Below are 17,197 nucleotides of genomic sequence, written 5' to 3'. Positions count from 1 at the left end.
CAAAAGCTCTCTGTGGGGTAGCTGAGAAGGGTGTTCACATTCAGGACAAGGTGCTTGGTTTGCAGTGTTGCTGCTTCTCCTCCAGCCATTTCCAGGGCTGCAGGATATGGGGTGGCAAACAGGTAGGGCGCAGAAGTGCAGTGCAGGCCACATGCTGTCACTTTTGGCACAAACACTTCCCTTAGGAGGGAAGATGAACTTCATGGTGCCCTACGAGGCCCTCAGTGAGGCCAGGAAGATGGACAGTGAAGGTGGAAAGACTCTGGCCTCCACCTCCATTTCTAGTCACAGACACAGCAGCTTTCTGTAACTCTGGGGTAAGGAAAAGTTCTGATGCTTAAACAAAGGTCTGGAAGCCTTTCCTTAAACCAGGAGGGAAGGAGCAAAATGGGGAAGAAGGTGATTAAGAGGGAGACACAAGAAAGCAAGATCAGCCTTCTCTGAGATTTCCCTTGACTCAGCCTCTGCAGCCCTGAGTCCTGACCCTGCCTTTGCTCCTGGTGCGACCTTGGCCAGGAGTTCACTAGGTAAGTCAGCAGAGCCACCACATGCCAGAGGTGGAGCAGAGGCTCCATGGCCTCCTGTCCTGGAGCACAGGCCAGCACAAGCATGCTAGGCCCATCCAGGCTCTGGTCATCGCACAGCAGAAGGGAAGGCCCCTGCCTGTCTGCCATGTTCATCTAAGTCTAACACCCAGGTCCCACCTCCCGCCTGAGGCTGCTCCAGCCTTCCACCCTCTGAGACCACCAGACTCCCATGCATTCAGTCACACAGTCCAAAGTGCCCTCAGACACTATGCTCAGAGAGGCTGTAAGGATCCTTGGCTGTAGGTTTTCATTTGGTATTTAAATGACAAATACCTAGAGGACAAAGGCCATGGTATTTCTGCCTCCACCTCTAATACTTATTGAAGTCAGTCAAAAATATTTGACCAGAAAAAATGGAAAAAACAAGTTGGTGAAAAGGCCAAACAGAAGAGATAAAGAATATGTTAAGAAGCAGAAAACAAACAAACAAAAAAATTACTAGAGAATGCAGATGAAGGCAGTGTGATGTGACATGAGACACACCTCGTCTTCATATTTGGGCCATTTTTACTAGAGAGCAGAGATGAACAGAGATCAATCTTGGTTTAGGAATGTCCTGGTATCAGAAATAACAAAAGGGGCAGGAGAATACCAACCGCAGGTTAGAAAAGGCAGGATTCTTCAATGTCTTCTGCAGTTCCATACTTCTGGGGTTGCACTGGGATGCTCATATGAGTTCATGGAACTCATCAGATGGAGGATACAGGGATTAATTCCAGGTGGAGGATACCTGATTCTACTCCTCTCACCAGCTGGAAGACACTGGGATCCACTCCCCTCACCAGGCATAGCGTATGGGGATCAACTCCCTTCACTGGCTGGAGGGCACAGGGATCTACTCCCTTCACGCAGTGGAGAGTGCAGGGATCTATTGCCATCGTTGGATGCAGGGTACACTGTCAATAAGATGAAGGGTCTCTTCCAGGTCCTGAGAACTGGGAGCCTGGGCAGGTTCCCTGTGGATAACAACCTTCACTAGTCCACACTGGAAGGAAAGCTGGTGTGAATTTCCTAGTGCACCATCCATCCAGATGAATGTCAGCTGATGATCTGACTTTACAACAGATGACCTGCCTAGTCAGCTTCCACTAGGTAACAGATCACCTGAAGCTAGCTAATGCGGGAAGACACCGTTAGGATAAGCACACTAATCTACTTTAATTCAATTAAAGGTATGTTTCCTCCACAGACACTTTATTGAAACTTTGATTACTATAAAGCCCAAATTTAAATATACTTGATTAAATATGAAGGCTTCTATTTATCTGTTTTCTTAATGTTAAAATTTGAACACTCTAAACTTTTAAAGTTTTAAAATTCTTTTCAAAAAAGTAACATAAAGCATTGCCACATATGATCCCTTTGAGTAGTCCTTCCTTACACTTAGAAACATCAATCATATTAAACTGCAGAGGAAGGGAGGGTATGCTGCCTTTCAGGCCACTAAGATTACGACCCCTGCGGCTAGTGACAAAGGTCAGAGGCCACAGGACTGTAGCTTCAACACTTCCCCTGGCAGTGCCCCCCTGTTCTGATGGTAGGGGGCTGGGTAACAGCCTGAGGGACTTGAGGTGTTAACAAAGTATCTTCTAGAAGAGACCATAAAAAAGGCTGTAGAGGCTGCCAGTGTTTGGGACCACGGCCTGGTGCATGGTTCTGGGCAGGAGGTGATGGAGGAGTCAAGCAGAGTCAGCCACTGGCCAGGGGGCAAAGGAAGGCAGCCCTGGAAGCTGTGGACAGACCCACCCAACAGAATGTTCTGCAAGAGGACCCTGACCTGCACCATCCTATGGTGGTGGCCACTAGGCCTGAAAACCCAAGTGCAAATATAGGCTGGTGCAAGCGACTGGGGAGAGATAAGAAGGCAGTCGTGCACACACGAGGGGCAGGGAGGGGTTTGGCAAGCAGATGAGGGGAAGGCAGGGCAGAAACCACCTTCACCTCACAGCTGGTCTTAGAACGGGCAGCAAGACCCAGCAGGAGGCAAAGGTGCACAGGACACTGGCCAGGGTGGAGAGCGAAGGAAATGCAGGACCACTCTCAGGAGTGCTTGCTAGCTTGCTTTTTGAGACTTGTCTGCTGACATTACTATTACAGAAAGAATCGCAATTCCGACATGCGTATTTTAGAGGGAGAAGAATACGCAGAAAGGTTTTTCTGGTCTTTATTTTTCCCCTTCCCCAAACAAAGGGGAAGGTGGTATAAGTTTGAAAACTGATGACTAATTTTAGCCCTATGTATAATTTAAGACTGCAGAATATTCAAATTTCAGCATTTATTCTAGAGGTGCACCACTGCACCAGCCTACTCAAATGACACTAAGGCACCTGCTGTCTCCCTCTCTGCTACCCAGATCAACTGGAATCCTCTTCGATGGCTGGAATGTGAGAGGAGAGGAAGCAACCTCTGAAGGCCACGGCGATCTAGATGGGCCTCACCTCAGAGTCAGAGCTGTCCAGCTCAGCCAGCGTGGGGGCCTTGAGGAGCTTCTTGCGCTGTGTAGGTGCTTGCTGGGCAGCACGGGTCCCCCCAATTTCTGTCTGCGATGTCAGGCCTCCATTCAGCATAGATGGCTCCCCAACATTCTTTGGAGATTCTGGGGTAGTCACATCTGGAGGAAGAAAGAGAGAAGCTCAGCTGTGCTTAAACCATCAAGGTAGGTGGTGCTGAAAACTGGCATCAAGCAACAAGCACCTCCTGATCACTCGGGCTTGGCACAGAGGCGCCTCGCCTCTGCCCACAAACCACTATGTTCAGGGTTTAACTGTTGAGACTTGATAAAGGAAACTTCACACGTTCACATTTGTAGTTCAGAATTCAGATCTGGGAGAAATCCTGCAGACTCTGACTTCTTTTTATTTTTCAGATGAAGAAACTGAGGTTCTGAGAATCTGGCTTTCCTTTACCACCTCTGAGGAGGCAGAGGTGGGCAGACGTAAGGATAGCACATGGAGCCTTACGGGCACAGTTCCAAGCTCTGTATGTGTCTTGGACACCAGGGGCTGGAGTTGTGGCTCAGAGGTAGAGTGCTTGCCTAGCACTGTGAGGCACTGGGTTCGAGCCTCAGCACCACATACAAATAAAATAAAAACATTTTTAAAAAACCCAATATACCAGTAATTCATATACCAAAAATCAATATGCCAACAAACAAAGAATCTGGGAGATGTTCCCTCTCACACATCAGATTTAAATTATTAAGGGCTCAAATTTGATGGGAAGTTAACATGACAAACAAGAAGGAGGAGGAGGAGGAGGAGGAGGAGGAGGCGGCGGCAGCTCTCTACAGGAGCCTCCTGATTCTGAGCAAGCTGCCCAAGCTGCTTCCCCCTCTGTAACACAAGGACAGGGACAGAGGAGAGCTGCTGAGAGGGCGCAAGGCTGACACCACTCAAGGACACCCTGTAGGCAAGGCGGGCAACACCAGCGCCAGCAGCTGTGAGCAAGTGATGGCAGGCCCAGACTGGCACCCGAGCCCCATGCCAAGCCCCCTGCTCTGGGGCGCTCTCCTGGAATCCTCCCCTGCAAGTGGAATTAGTTTTCCTCACCTTTTCAAGTAAAAACTTAAGTGTGGACTGAATTTAATAGCTTACTCAAAACAAGGGTACATGAAAGTGAGGAGGAGCAGCAGTAGGTTTTTCCTCAACAAATGGCACTTCTACGTCTGGAGTTAAGAGGTCAAGTTCCAGGAAACAGTCAGTAGGCAAGAGTGCTCCACTGTGCAACTCCCGGGACGCTGCCTAGGAGCCTGCACAAGAGACCTGCACACTGTGCTTACTGCAAATGACACACAGCTTATGCAACGTTTATAATCTCTGCTTATTTTTGGAGACAGGACGTCAGAGAACATGCACTTCTGAACATGAAGAAAGGTTTGAACAAGCTAGAAAAAAAGGATGAAAGGAAGAGGAAAGGGAAGAAAAAAGGAGGGAGGAGGGAAGAAGGAACGGAGAAGGCAGAGCATCAGTCAGGTTTTTAATACCTAACAATACACACACTTATTTTATTATTGCCTTCCTGGGGATTAAATGGTTAGAACAAATAAATAATTGATGGTGTGTGTGTGGGGGGGGGTGGGTATTGAACGAGAAAAAATAGAATGGGTGACAAGGGTTTACATAAAATATAAAGGTTAAAATCATTAAATAATTCTTTTGTAAGAGATGTAGGGAGAAGTATCTTAAGTATTTTAAAAGTTTTCCAGAAAGCAAGAGGAAATGACTGGGCTAAATGATTAATTTCTATTCAAGAAAAAAAGTGTTTAAATATGGTCTTGAAGAATAAATTTCTCAAAGTTTTATTCTACAGAATACTAACTCTATAGAACTCTAACTATATACATTTCCAAAGACTGCTCGCATTGTTTAGGAGAAAGCACTCCTAAAACTCAGGCGAGACAGGCGAGAAAGCTCTCGCCTGTCTGAGCTTCTCATATTCCCACAGAGGCTCCCTCTGCTCCATGGGTGGCAAAGAGGAGGAGGAGGCCTGGGAACATGGCCAGACTCCCAGTCCAGGATGGACACACTTCCCACCCTGCTGCACCCCACCACGGGTAGCGCTTAGGGGCATGAGCAGCTCAGTGGTACATATTTATGAAAACTTTGTAAAATATATAACCACTAATCATATCCGGGATTTTATGGATATCATTGCTTAGGACAATGAAGAGAGTCATTTAGGGTAGCTTAAACATCTTAAACAGTACTGGAGGCACTATGTGGAGTTTAGGGACAGTGGCTGCCCTGAGCTCATTTCAATACAGGGACATTGAGAAACTGCCCAGCAGCTTCCTAACCATCTGAACACTGTTCTACGACAGTTGTCTCTTTAGCTCACTGATTAAAACTCCTGGAATCAACACCTATTGGTATTTGGATTAAACTTTTTATTTCTTCTATGTAAGACAGCATATCTTGAGGGGAAAAATGGTGTTATATTAAAGATGTGAAATATTTAGACAGTTTTAGAAACACCTATATTAGGCACAGAATCTAAAATGTATACTTATAATATTCAATATTTTATATAATAACTTTGTGCTGCCTTATTCTGTTTGAGGAAATTTGACTAGAATACAGGTTCTATATTTAATATATACATAGGAAAAATACTCACCTTGATTGATGCTGAGTGGACTGTTAGGAATTTCACTGAGAAATGACCTCTCTACGATGTTCTTAAGCAGCAGGATGTACTGTCTTATTCTACACTTAGATTCAAAAGTTATCATCTAGACTACAAGCTTCAAATGTTTACTCCTTAGTCTGTGCATTCTTCAACTCAGGAAATACACTCCTATCCTTAATAGAATTAGAAATGGACGAACCTTTCCTGTTTACAATCTGGGACATTTTGATTAATAGTCAAAATGCAACAATGAAAAACATAAAAGTAGCACAAAAAAGAATGAAGCAGTTGGAAATCACAGAGTACATTAAGGCACAAAATAAATCACAGCAAATGACAAGTGAAGGCAAAACTCTCTGCTGGAGGGTGTAAGTAACAAGAACTTTCTTCCCAACACAGAACCCCCGTGGGCCTGTGAACACACCCTCGTGTGGGAGCCCAAACCTGTGTCCATCAACCCACTGCCCACCACCTCATTCCCTACCACCCAGCCTCAGAGACCTCAGGCAGAGGTCAGGAAAAGAGCCTCGTGGTACACTTGGCCAACTTCCAGAGAGCAGCAGTCACACATACGTTCTAAAACTTTCCTGAGTTCCTTTTCTAGACTATATTTGTTTTTACGGGGTTACTCTGCAAATGGTTGATAAAATTAAAATTGTCAAATGGATAAAAGAAAATAGAAAAGGCTCTTCAGTGGTCAGTCAAAAAGATTGTAAAATTTTATTCATGCCATAGATCTACAAAAATAAACAGAAAACTTAAAAGCAGTTGGAAATTAGTTTCATAGTTAAAAGACAGTAAGTATTCAATATAGAAAATGAAGTTAGAACTCTCTGGCTCTTTACATATGCACTATATGTAAGGTATGCCACTACTTCTTTGTGACTTAAGGAGCATTCTATAGTATTTAAAAGGAAATTCTGGAAGAAAACATTGTAACACCTCATGTTATATGTTTTAAACGGTGGCTTCTAAAATTAAAAACTTTAAACTGTAAAATATTTCATTGAAATCAGCTGGCTTTGGAAGTTTGCTCATGTGTGCTCTTCCCTGAGCCACAACCTGCACTGGTTTTCTTCACTCTTGAGCTGTCATTCCCACCTGGGCTACATCTACCCAGCTCCTGCCTACCAACTGAGACTCTGCAGGCATCTCAAGCAGCTGACTGTTGGGAGTTCAGCTACTAAAAACTGAATGCCCCAGAGAACAGGATGCACTGAAATTTGGTTTTCTTAAAAGTCTTTCTCTTTCTCTCAAGGCCAAGGCCGGAAGCTGTGACAGCCCCATGTGGGTGGTGGCTGAGTTCTGGACCCTAAGCCTGGCATCATGGCTCCTGCATAACTGACCAAGAGTGCGGATGTGCTGCAGTTTTGATTATTTCAAGTATGCTGTTTTCAAAAGGCAGAATGTCTTACTGACCACAGATTACAAGAAAGCCTTTCAATTTTCTTTTTTGACATGTTTGAACAAGCAGATGAATGCAACGTGTTTCACAGAAACCACACAAACCCACGTCAGGTGTGAAATGTTTGTTGTTTTTACCTGACAAGTCAAAACTGTGAGACATGCTAAGTGGCCGCATTGCTGGAAAAAAGAAAACAAACAATAAAAGAAAACAGTTCAGCTGTTAGGAGTATACAGGAAAGAAAGAAAGAAAGAAACGGCGGAGGGCGCAGCCACACCTCAGCCCCCAGGCTGCTAGAGAGCAGGCCTGAAGGTGGCAGCACCATGCAGGAACTTGAGCCTCCACTGGGTCACTGAGACTTGACATGCAGGGACAACAGAAGGGAAAATGAAGATGAAGAATTGCAGAATAGAAAGCCACAGAAGGATCTTTCACTTAAATATAAAATAGACCCAAAGGAAAAACGGGCAAGTTTTAAAACAGGATTTTAGGGAATGTACACAATGTTTAGAATTTTAGCACACAAATGTAGTAATGTAAGTCAGGGTGAAAATTTCAATAATGTAAGTCAGGATGAAAATTTGGTTTTCTCAATAAAGGTGAAACATTTCAGTTTAACAGTCTCAGTAACCAGCGGCATCACAACGTGTTATATACTGTGTCTTCAGATATAAATGACTTCCAAAAAGGGTGCTTGGCACACAGTAAAAAAAAAAAAAAAAAAAAAACAATGATTACCATTTCTTAAGATCATTATTTCCGTCTTGTTGAAATAATCTGTTTCTAAAATTTATTACATATCATGAAACTGCCAAAATATGTACTTTAAGTGGGTAAATTTTAGGGTATGTATATTATACCTTACCCAAGCAGGCAGAGGAGGCTGAGAGAGAGATCTGATGAATTTGGTACTATGGACAGAGCTACCTACTTTCATTGCAGTCCCAAACCCTGACCAGTAACTTGATGGTACCTTGCCCAGGAGAACACCTCTTCCGTGCCCTGGGCTGTTCTCCTGTCCCTGTTCAGAAACTGTGCAGGGATGCACAGCATTTCAGATGCCCAGGTGGCCTTCCTCCCTCCCTCAGGAGGTGCGGTCTGCTCTCCCCAGGCAAACACTCAGCTACCAGGACCTGCAAGGCTCCCCAGAACCGCTGGAGGCAGAGTGGAGTCTCTGGTGTCAGCTCACATTCTTTCTTCCATTCTTCTACATCCTCTTCACACCAGCTAGCCAGGATGATCTGAGGCGTTCACTATTTCTTTTTGGCTTCCCCATTCCACAAAGCCCTCATCACAGCCCTGTCTCAGGCAACTTGTCATCTAGGGACAACGCTGCCTTCCTGGCATGACCTCTGGTGGCCTGAGGTGCTGCTGCGGGAGGATCCACTGCAGGAGGGCAAGGCTGACGCACAGGCACACCAAGCAGTGTCCTCCAGGAAGGCAGCCTCTGGGCTCTGTACCCCAACTGAACAGACTGCACTCTTCAGCATGTATGTTAGTAGGTGATTTCAGGGAATAATTCACATCTACAACCCAAAAGCTCAATATAGCATCCTTCAAAAAAATAGATGTGAAGGAAAAACACTGACTTATGTCCAGCACACATCTCCACAGGTAGATGTTTTCAAAAGCTGTATTTCATCAAAGGGATCTGCATCTGAGGTGGGGCAAATGAGGCAGCTATTTTACTTAACATTCTTACTGTTTGATGGTCAGAAAGTAATATTTTAAGCACTTCCATCCTAACGTAAAAGTTAGGATATAACTTTTTTCCCTCCAGTACTGGGGACTGAACCAGGATGCTCTACCACTAAGCCATACCCCCAGTCCTTTAAAAAATTTTTTTAAATTTTGAGACAGAGTCTCACCAAATTGCCCAGGATGGCCTCCAACTTGCAATCCTCTGCCTCAGCCTCCTTTCCTCCTAAGCATAGGAAAGTGATTAGGGATTTTGTGTTGATGAGAATAATCTTCCACTCACTCTTCAAAAACTATGCATTTCTAAACTCAAATACCATCTACTGTAGATTTTCCTAATTATGGATAGCAAATAAAATACTACATATTCTCAAGGTAAAATATTACATATCCTCAATCTTCTCTAACATTTTTCTGCTCTTCTCTGGTATGTGACCTCACCTGTGGCTGAAGACTTAAGAAAGCAATGCAGTCACTTCTGGGGGAAGAGGTTCTGTCTCTCCAAGCTCTCTAGCCCAGGAGGACAGACAGTAACTAGTGATTGTGGCAATTAACATGGTCAGAGAAAACAAGACGGGGCAGGTGCTAAAGTGCCATTTAGCCACATGCTGGAAGGTCACAGCCTTATAAATCCAGTTCTGTGTCATAATTAATGGCAAGATGTTTGTGACACATCAGTGTTAAATGGAGAGATGGGATACTGTACAGACGTGGAATTTGGTTTTCTGTCCTCACTTTTTAGATTCACAGTAGATGCAGCTGGCTGATGAAATTATGGGTGACAGTTCCTTCTTCAAACATTTAGACATTTTCTCCATTTCTGCACTGGGTTTATACTAGCAAATAAATGGAGAAAAAAATGTCATACAAGTATTTAGGGGAACTTTTCTTAGGTTAAGTCTGCCAACCTTATCCAAACTCTCCAAAGCCCAATTTTATTGTTAAAAAATCTATGTAGATCTGTGTAAAAAATGAACTCAAATTCCTTACTTTTCAATTAAGATCACTTGGAATTCTAGAATTCTCACAGAATCACCAAATTTGGAGGTTGTGAAACCCCAACTGTCAAGGCTAAATAAGATACACTCAACACAAAACTGTTACTTACGTATTCTAAAGTAGGGTCCCTGCCCTGGTTAGGCAGCACCTGAATCTAATTTTTTGAAGAAGTTGAAGAACACATACTGAGAAGAACCTGCAGTAATCAATCCACTCCCCACAAAGAAGCGTCCAGGACCAGGGGCATCACCTGTGACCTCTGCCAAGCACTGCAAGAAGGAACGCCAGTCTTTCTCAGTCTTCCAAAACTCCGAGGAGGGAAGGAAAAAAATTGAAGATCAAATGAAAATGGAAAACTACAGGCCAATATCTCGGATTAACACAGACGAAAAATCCTCAACAAAACGGCAGTGAATCAACTCTAGCAGCACACTGAAAGGACTACACCTGGGCCAAGTGGGATGTGACTCTGGGGCAGGAGGACAGCTCACCCTGTGAGAATGGGTCACCCCCAGCTAATGTGACCTAGTAGAGTTTGGTAAAACTCCACACCTTTCATGATACAGACTCCCAAGGAAGTGGGAACAGAGGGAAGTTAATCAGCATAATAAGGACACATGTGAAAAGCCCCCAGGTAATGCTCATCCTGAAAAACTGAACACTTTCTCTCCAATATCAGGAACCAGGCAAGAATGACCATAGCACTGGTGGACCTAAGGAAAACAGCCAGGCAATAAATGGGGACCAGAATTAAAAGGCACCTAAATTGGAAAGGAAGAGGTAAACTGTCTCTGTAGACAACAAGATCTTATATACAGAAAACCCTAACAATGCCACAGAAATTGTCAGAACTAATAAATTTAGTAAAGTTGCAAGACACAAAATCAACTACAAAAACCTGTGGCATTTCAATACATAACAGCAAACTATCCGGAAAGGAAATTAGGAGAACAATCTCATTTATCACCAAGAAGAATAAAACACCTAGGAATACTTGTATTCTAGAATCCACAAGATACAAACGAATGCAAAGACACCTCTGTGTTCAGACTACAAGAATTAATATTGCTAAAATATCTGTACTACCCAAAGCTAAATACAGATTCAACACAATCCCCATGAAAATTTTAGTGGTAGTTTATATAGAAATAGAAAAGATCAGTTCCAAAATTCATACAGAAAACCAAAGATGAATAGCCAATCAATCCTGAGACAGAAGAGCCAAGTTAAGGCATTACTCTTGCAGAGGTTCAAATATGATGTTACGAAGTTACAGCAATCAAAACACAGGGTACTGAAGTACAGGCAGACAGCCAGACCCAAAGATGGGACAAACCTGCTTAGATGGGGTCAACTAATGTGTGACAGCGTTACCTGAACCCACGGTGGAGAAGGTAGGTACAAGCAGTGTCAGGAAAACTGAATATCCACATTCACAAGAACAAAGCTGCACTCTGGTCTTACACCATACACAAGAATCAATTCAAAGTGGATTGAAAACTTAAAGTGAAAGACCTTGAAGTATAAAACTCCCATTAAAAAGCAGCAGAAAACCTTTACGACAGTGGTCTGGGCACCGATTTCAGGGATATGACACTAAAATCACAGGCAACACAAGAAAAACGAACACATGGGACTGCATCACACTAAAAGGCTTCCAGTGCCAGCAGAGCCCAGAGGGGAGGCTGGGCAGACACCAGCTCAGAGTCTGCACTGATACTGGACATCAACTCCTCATTTCAAGTTCTCTGAGCCTCCACTGTCAATCACTGTGGGAGTGACTGGAGACCAGAGATGACAACGCACAGCCCTGCTTACTGCACACTTCCAGAAGAGACCATGAGGCTGCAACTGCAGGAGGGCTGAGTGAGCCCCAGCAGAGCCCATCAGGACGGCTTCTCCAGGGCCAAGACAGGGGTCTAAGACCAGCAGGGGACCCGCCCCACTGCACCCAAGGATCACAGCAGACTTCTTTCCTTTTTAAATAGTTAACATTTTATTCCTAATGCAATAGAAAAGCTTAATTTTTTAAAAATTGTGGTAAGAGCGCTTTAAAATGAAATCTACCTTAATCTATTTTCTTTCTCTCTTTTCGGCAGTGCAAGGTCCTACCACTGAGCTACACCCCAGCCCCATTTTAACAAATGTTGAAGTGTGCGATACGTTATTACTGAATACAGATACAATTTTGTACAGCAGATCTTTGGAGCTTACTCATCTTGTTTGATCGATAAGCCAGGCCCTGGCAACCAACACTACGTTTTTCTGATTCTATGAATTTGAGTGGTTTAGAGTCCTACTATTAGTAAATCCATGCAATATTTGTTTTTCTTATTTCACTCAGCATGATATCCTGAAGGCCCTTGTGAAATATGCCTTGTTTTCTGTTTTGTTTTTTATTTTAGTGGTACTAGGGATGGAACCCAGGGCCTCATACCTACTGAGCAAGTGCTCTGCTACTGAGCTACAAACCCAGCCCAGACATTTTTTTGTATTTCAGGGGATCCACAGACTTTCCTCCAAGGAAAAAAACCCTTGGTTCCCTGATCTATGTTGTGGCTCATATAAATGCTTATATGGAATTGTCATTTAGCATGCTTTAAATATTTTTCCTTTCCTTCTTTTTTTTGAAGCAGGATCTCCCTGTGCCACCCTGACTGATCCCGTACTCCGGGATACCCCTTCTCAGCATCCCAGACAGGGGATCTCCAGGTGTGCACCAGTATACTCAGCTTAAATGTTCAAGAGACAAAACGTGCTGCCATAAACCCAGGGAGGTACATGATGGTACACGTCTGGGCATGATGGTACACATCTGTAATCCCAGCTACTCAAGAGGCTAAGGCAGGAGGACTACAAGGTCGAGGCCACTCTGGGCAACTTAGTGAGACCCTCTCTCAAAAACTAAACTAAAAACCCCAAATAACAACAAAAATATCTCATGAGGGATAAGCTGATAGAACCTTGCTCACTCTAGCTTTGTAACCAGAAGGCACATTAACTATTTTACAGCCCAGTCCCATACTAGGAACACAACAAACAAGAGCTACGGGTCCTGCCACACTAAAGGAGGGTGAGGGCCAAATAGGGAACACTGGTGTGGCCTGAGTGAGGGGTTCCAGAGTGGAAGCGGGGAGCACAGTCAGAGGACACACCAGGTTGGGGAGGAGGCACCTGGTTAGACAGTGGCTGCTGGGCTGCCAATGGGAGCAGACTCAATGGGGCCTGGACAGCAGGCAGGAGCCAGAGTCGACGCTGAGGCCCCTGCCTGGGGAGACAGGGTGAGAGGGCTGGTGGGCAGAGGCCACTCGTGGACACTGTGGTCTGTTTGCTTGTGGGATATGAAGAGGCCCTATCTAGCCGACAGCTGGGTGCTTGGCCCTGAACTTGAGAGATTTGTGCTGTAGACCGGGAGCTGGAAGATAGCCAGAAACACACCCTGAGGGAAGGTATAGTTGCCCAGAGAGAAGAGTCCAGGGTGGAAACGAGGACCATGAGGAGTGTGAAGAGGCAGAAAGAGGGATGGGGGACAGAATCAGCAGAGCGTGTCTTCCTGGGATTGGCTGCTCCCTGCTCAGGCACCACTAAAACCTGTTTTCCTAAAGATGCTTCTCTGAATTCTTTGGGCACCTTTAATTTTACAAATCAGAGGAGAGCTACATAAACAAAAATGTTTACAAACATCTAAAAATGTGGTCTTGCAATAAATCAAAGTCAATGTGAAATATACATTAAAATATTTATTATTAAAAATAATAACTGGGGCTGGGTTTGTGGCTCAGAGATAGAGTGCTCGCCTACCATACGTGGGATACTGGGTTCCATCCTCAGCACCACATAAAAATAAAGATACTATGTTCACCTATAACTAAAAATAAATATTTAAAAAATAATAACCATAAAGGAAGTTTGGGAATAAGTGCTACCTAGTGATAATGGGTGCTCTCACACATAACACCCATAATTAGGATGACAGAAATATGAAGTAAGATCATGTATCTACTATTTACATTCCCAAAACACAACACCCGATCTTTGCAAAAATGTTGCTATTTATGAAATGTTTTTACCACACTCCTATTTCTTACACAAAAGCCACAACGTAGTGGGCAGGATCTTTATTCCCTCTCTGCTAATGAAGGACGGGTACTCAGTGAGGTAAAGAGCCTCTCCGGAAGCCTCAGCATGGGTCCTGGTAGAGTCCCCTCCACTGGGCCAGGAGGGAAAATCTTCCAGCACAGACTCCGAGTGTCAGTGTGCGTGAGTGACAGATGTGGAGAGGGGGAGGGAGGTGACGGAGAGCAACTGCAGACATGTCTTTCCCAGAGGTGACCACAAACTGAGAGTGCGAGAGGTAATGGACTCACCCAATCGGCTCCGTCTAATCTCTTCCGGGGACACAGGCCGCAGCTTTCTTTCTGCTTTAATTTCTTCTAATATTCTTTCATGCAGGCTCCGAGGCCGTGGTGGGGTTGGTTTCAGTTTTCTGGCTGAAGCCTTGAAAAAAGAGTATAATGGCTAGAGATCTGGGTGTTCGTGCTTCAACAGTCTTTCCAATATCGTGATTTATATTTCATGGACTGGACTGCTGCTTGATAACCAGTACAAGTCATTAAACATCACGATTCCTCAAGCAACAGGAAGAGCACAGGGTTCCACCGTGCTCTGGTCATGAATGCTCTGCTCCGCTCCCCTGAAGCATCTGTGCTGCTCAAGTCACACCCATAGCCCTGGATGCTTACAGGGCAGGAGTCAGCTGCGCCTGATCATTGCCCTCACTGCTTCCCCAGCTGACGACCCTGACTGACCCACCACAACCTTCTTAGACTATTATTATTTTCTTTACTCTGTGGAAATTAAGGCTCAGAGAGGCCAATTAATGGCTCGGAGATGCGTGCCTACTGGGCTGCAGAGCTAGTGTGCCTGTCAATTTCACCTCACCCCAGGCTCTTCCTGATGAGTATTCTGACTCTGTGGTCACCAGAAGGAACCTGGTTAACAGAGGAGATAAGAAGGCCGCTGTGCTAGGTGGTAGAAGGGATGGGTACAGCAACAGGACCCGGGAGGCCTTCTTCCTAGAAACCACCAGGCCTGCCTCAACCGAGCAGCTGTCCAGCCAGGTCTTGCACCAGAGTTGGGTGTTTTGAGTAAAAACACCCTGATAGCCTCATATTGAATGAGTTTAATATTTTTCTATGACACTTGGGTTTCATCGTTCTTAAAAGGAAAGCTCAGATACACCAACCACTAGGGAAAGCTGCCTTCAAGGGAGGAGCCCTGGCAGGGAGTAGCTCTGGCAGCGAGGGGAATGTCAAGTTACATACGGGGTTTAAAGGAGGTCTTGACCTGATGAAGTCCAGGATGATCTCGTGAGCGCTCTTCTTTAACCGAGGAGGAATGTCGCCATTCACCTACGGAGACAAAAGGTAAAGACCCAGCTGACCCCAGGATGTACCATGGTGAACTTCTAGGTAGAAGTGTTCCCCAAATGACAATGCAAAACTGGTGAAGTGCAGTCTGGCTCCCCCAAGGACACATGTCAAATCAATAAAAAGGAGGAAAAAATCTGTGATTCTCAGCAAAAGTAACTGTGGAACTGAGAAAACACCCACAGTTCCCATTAGTCCCACCATTTTGAGATATTTGAGACACAGCCTTCCAATCAAGTTTCTCAAATCATGCATGTGAACGGAATAAACACTGTGATTATAAAGCCTTTTATAGTATAAAAAGACTTCACTTCATATTCTCACCCTTGGAAAAACCAAGGTAGCAGGAAGGACAGGTGACACACATCATATTCTGTAAATGAAACTCTAGTAGTGGAGGAGATGCTGCCCATGTTCCCAAGACCAGTAGGCAGAAGAGTTACTGCAGCCCCAGTTGCCTCTCACTTAAATACTCTAAGATCTTCTCATTTTACAGCAAGAAGTTTTTTTTTCTAATTCTTATTTTTTTTTTTTTTTAGAAATATGAAAAATCCTCAGAAAGCCGCAAAAGTAAGAACCTGAACTCAGTCTGACACTCCAGAAGGCACAGCTGTGACCACTTGGCCACCTTTGCTCCTCAATCTTGTTTGAACAAAACAGAAACTGAACTGCACCTCCAGGCCTGTGGCTTCTTCCTCCAGGCGCCCTCCCCAGGCCTGACCAAGGCTGGGTGGCCCCACAGCAAGTCTCAGCAGCAATAACCAGCCCAGCCCAGCCAAGCATGTGGCCTGGCGGCTGGGGCTTGGACTAAAGGTAGGAGCTGCGACTTGGAAGCAGAACCCGGGACCTGATATGACAGGGGTTTCATGTTATATAAGATTAAAAAAAAAAAAATCCTTAGTGTATGAAGCAATGAGAACTTCCTATTACTCACAATGCTACTCCGGAGCAGAACAGCATCTACCTTTACAGCTGATTTTTGTATGCTTTACTCTTCTTTCCATCACAGTGGCAAGACGCAGAGATAGCACAGCTGGCTTAAATGAGGCTGGGGTTGTGAACCCTGTCACCAAACAGCCTCCTCAGTGGCAGGAGCTGCCTCCTGGTCCCTGCAATGAATGAGGGTCAGTAGCATGCTACAGAGGACAGGAAGGTGGGGTAAGCAGGTAAGCACAAGCAGCCCTGTGAGGCCAGCCTGCTGGCAGGGCAGGATCTCCGGGTACACATCAAGCCTGAACTGCAGAGGAAAACGTGTCCTGCGCGGACACAAACAGTAGACTCAAAATAAGTTACATCAGTTACAGAAACCTGATCTCAATTTTGAGCCAAATAACTTAAACAAACATAAAACTTCTAGTACACAAAAGGATCCCCTTTCAATATTTTAAAACATCTATCCTGAACTCTGCATTGTTTCTGAAATAATTTTTTTTTTAGGTAACTGAACTTTAAACAGATAAAGGGAATCTTATTAACATATTTACAAACACACAAGGCCAAATATAATCTCTTCTCCTATTAAGATATATATCATGGGGCTGGCAGAATAGCTCAGTGATAGAGTGCCTGCCTAGCATATACAGGCCCCAGGTTTGATCCCCACTCCCCATAGATAGATACAATTAAATTACTGAATTGGTTGTTTAGTTACAAAGTTATAAGCAGATTACATGATAAATTTTTCTCCATGTTTTATTTGAATTTTAAAAATTTGTGAATTGGGGGTACTGCTAGGGATTGAAATGGAGAAAACCATGTTATATGAATATCAAAATTCATAAATGCACATAACACAGACCCCCTGTTTTGAGAAGGTACTGGGGGTTGAACCCAGGGGCACTCTACCACTGAGCTATAACCCCAGTCCTCTTTAAACTTTTGAGACAGGGTCTCATTAAGTTGCTGAGGCTGTCCTTGAATTTACAATCCTCCTGCCTCAGTCTATCAAGCTG

At 44.4% G+C, this 17,197-nt stretch overlaps 1 protein-coding gene across 6 annotated transcripts in view; it reads right to left on the bottom strand.

Moving 5' to 3' along the window:
• Window positions 1-17,197, bottom strand: part of Spire1 (spire type actin nucleation factor 1) — a 132,901-nt gene that overhangs the window by 18,321 nt on the left and 97,383 nt on the right. For 4 of the 6 annotated variants that reach the window (XM_048806730.1, XM_048806727.1, XM_048806731.1 and 1 more), the window contains 4 exons: window positions 15,141-15,227; window positions 14,184-14,313; window positions 7,257-7,298; window positions 3,026-3,198 (listed from right to left, as the gene is read on the bottom strand). In XM_048806730.1, coding sequence (XP_048662687.1) covers window positions 3,026-3,198; window positions 7,257-7,298; window positions 14,184-14,313; window positions 15,141-15,227 — 432 coding nt within the window. The remainder of the gene's footprint in view (window positions 1-3,025; window positions 3,199-7,256; window positions 7,299-14,183; window positions 14,314-15,140; window positions 15,228-17,197) is intronic. The other 2 variants (XM_015506026.2, XM_015506027.2) reach the window with 1 other exon arrangement.

This window comes from Marmota marmota, unplaced genomic scaffold, assembly GCF_001458135.2.
Source record: "Marmota marmota marmota unplaced genomic scaffold, marMar, whole genome shotgun sequence".
Lineage (NCBI taxonomy): Eukaryota > Metazoa > Chordata > Mammalia > Rodentia > Sciuridae > Marmota > Marmota marmota.
The sequence above is the reverse complement of the archived record's forward strand: the minus strand, read 5'-3'. Positions and strand labels throughout refer to the sequence as shown.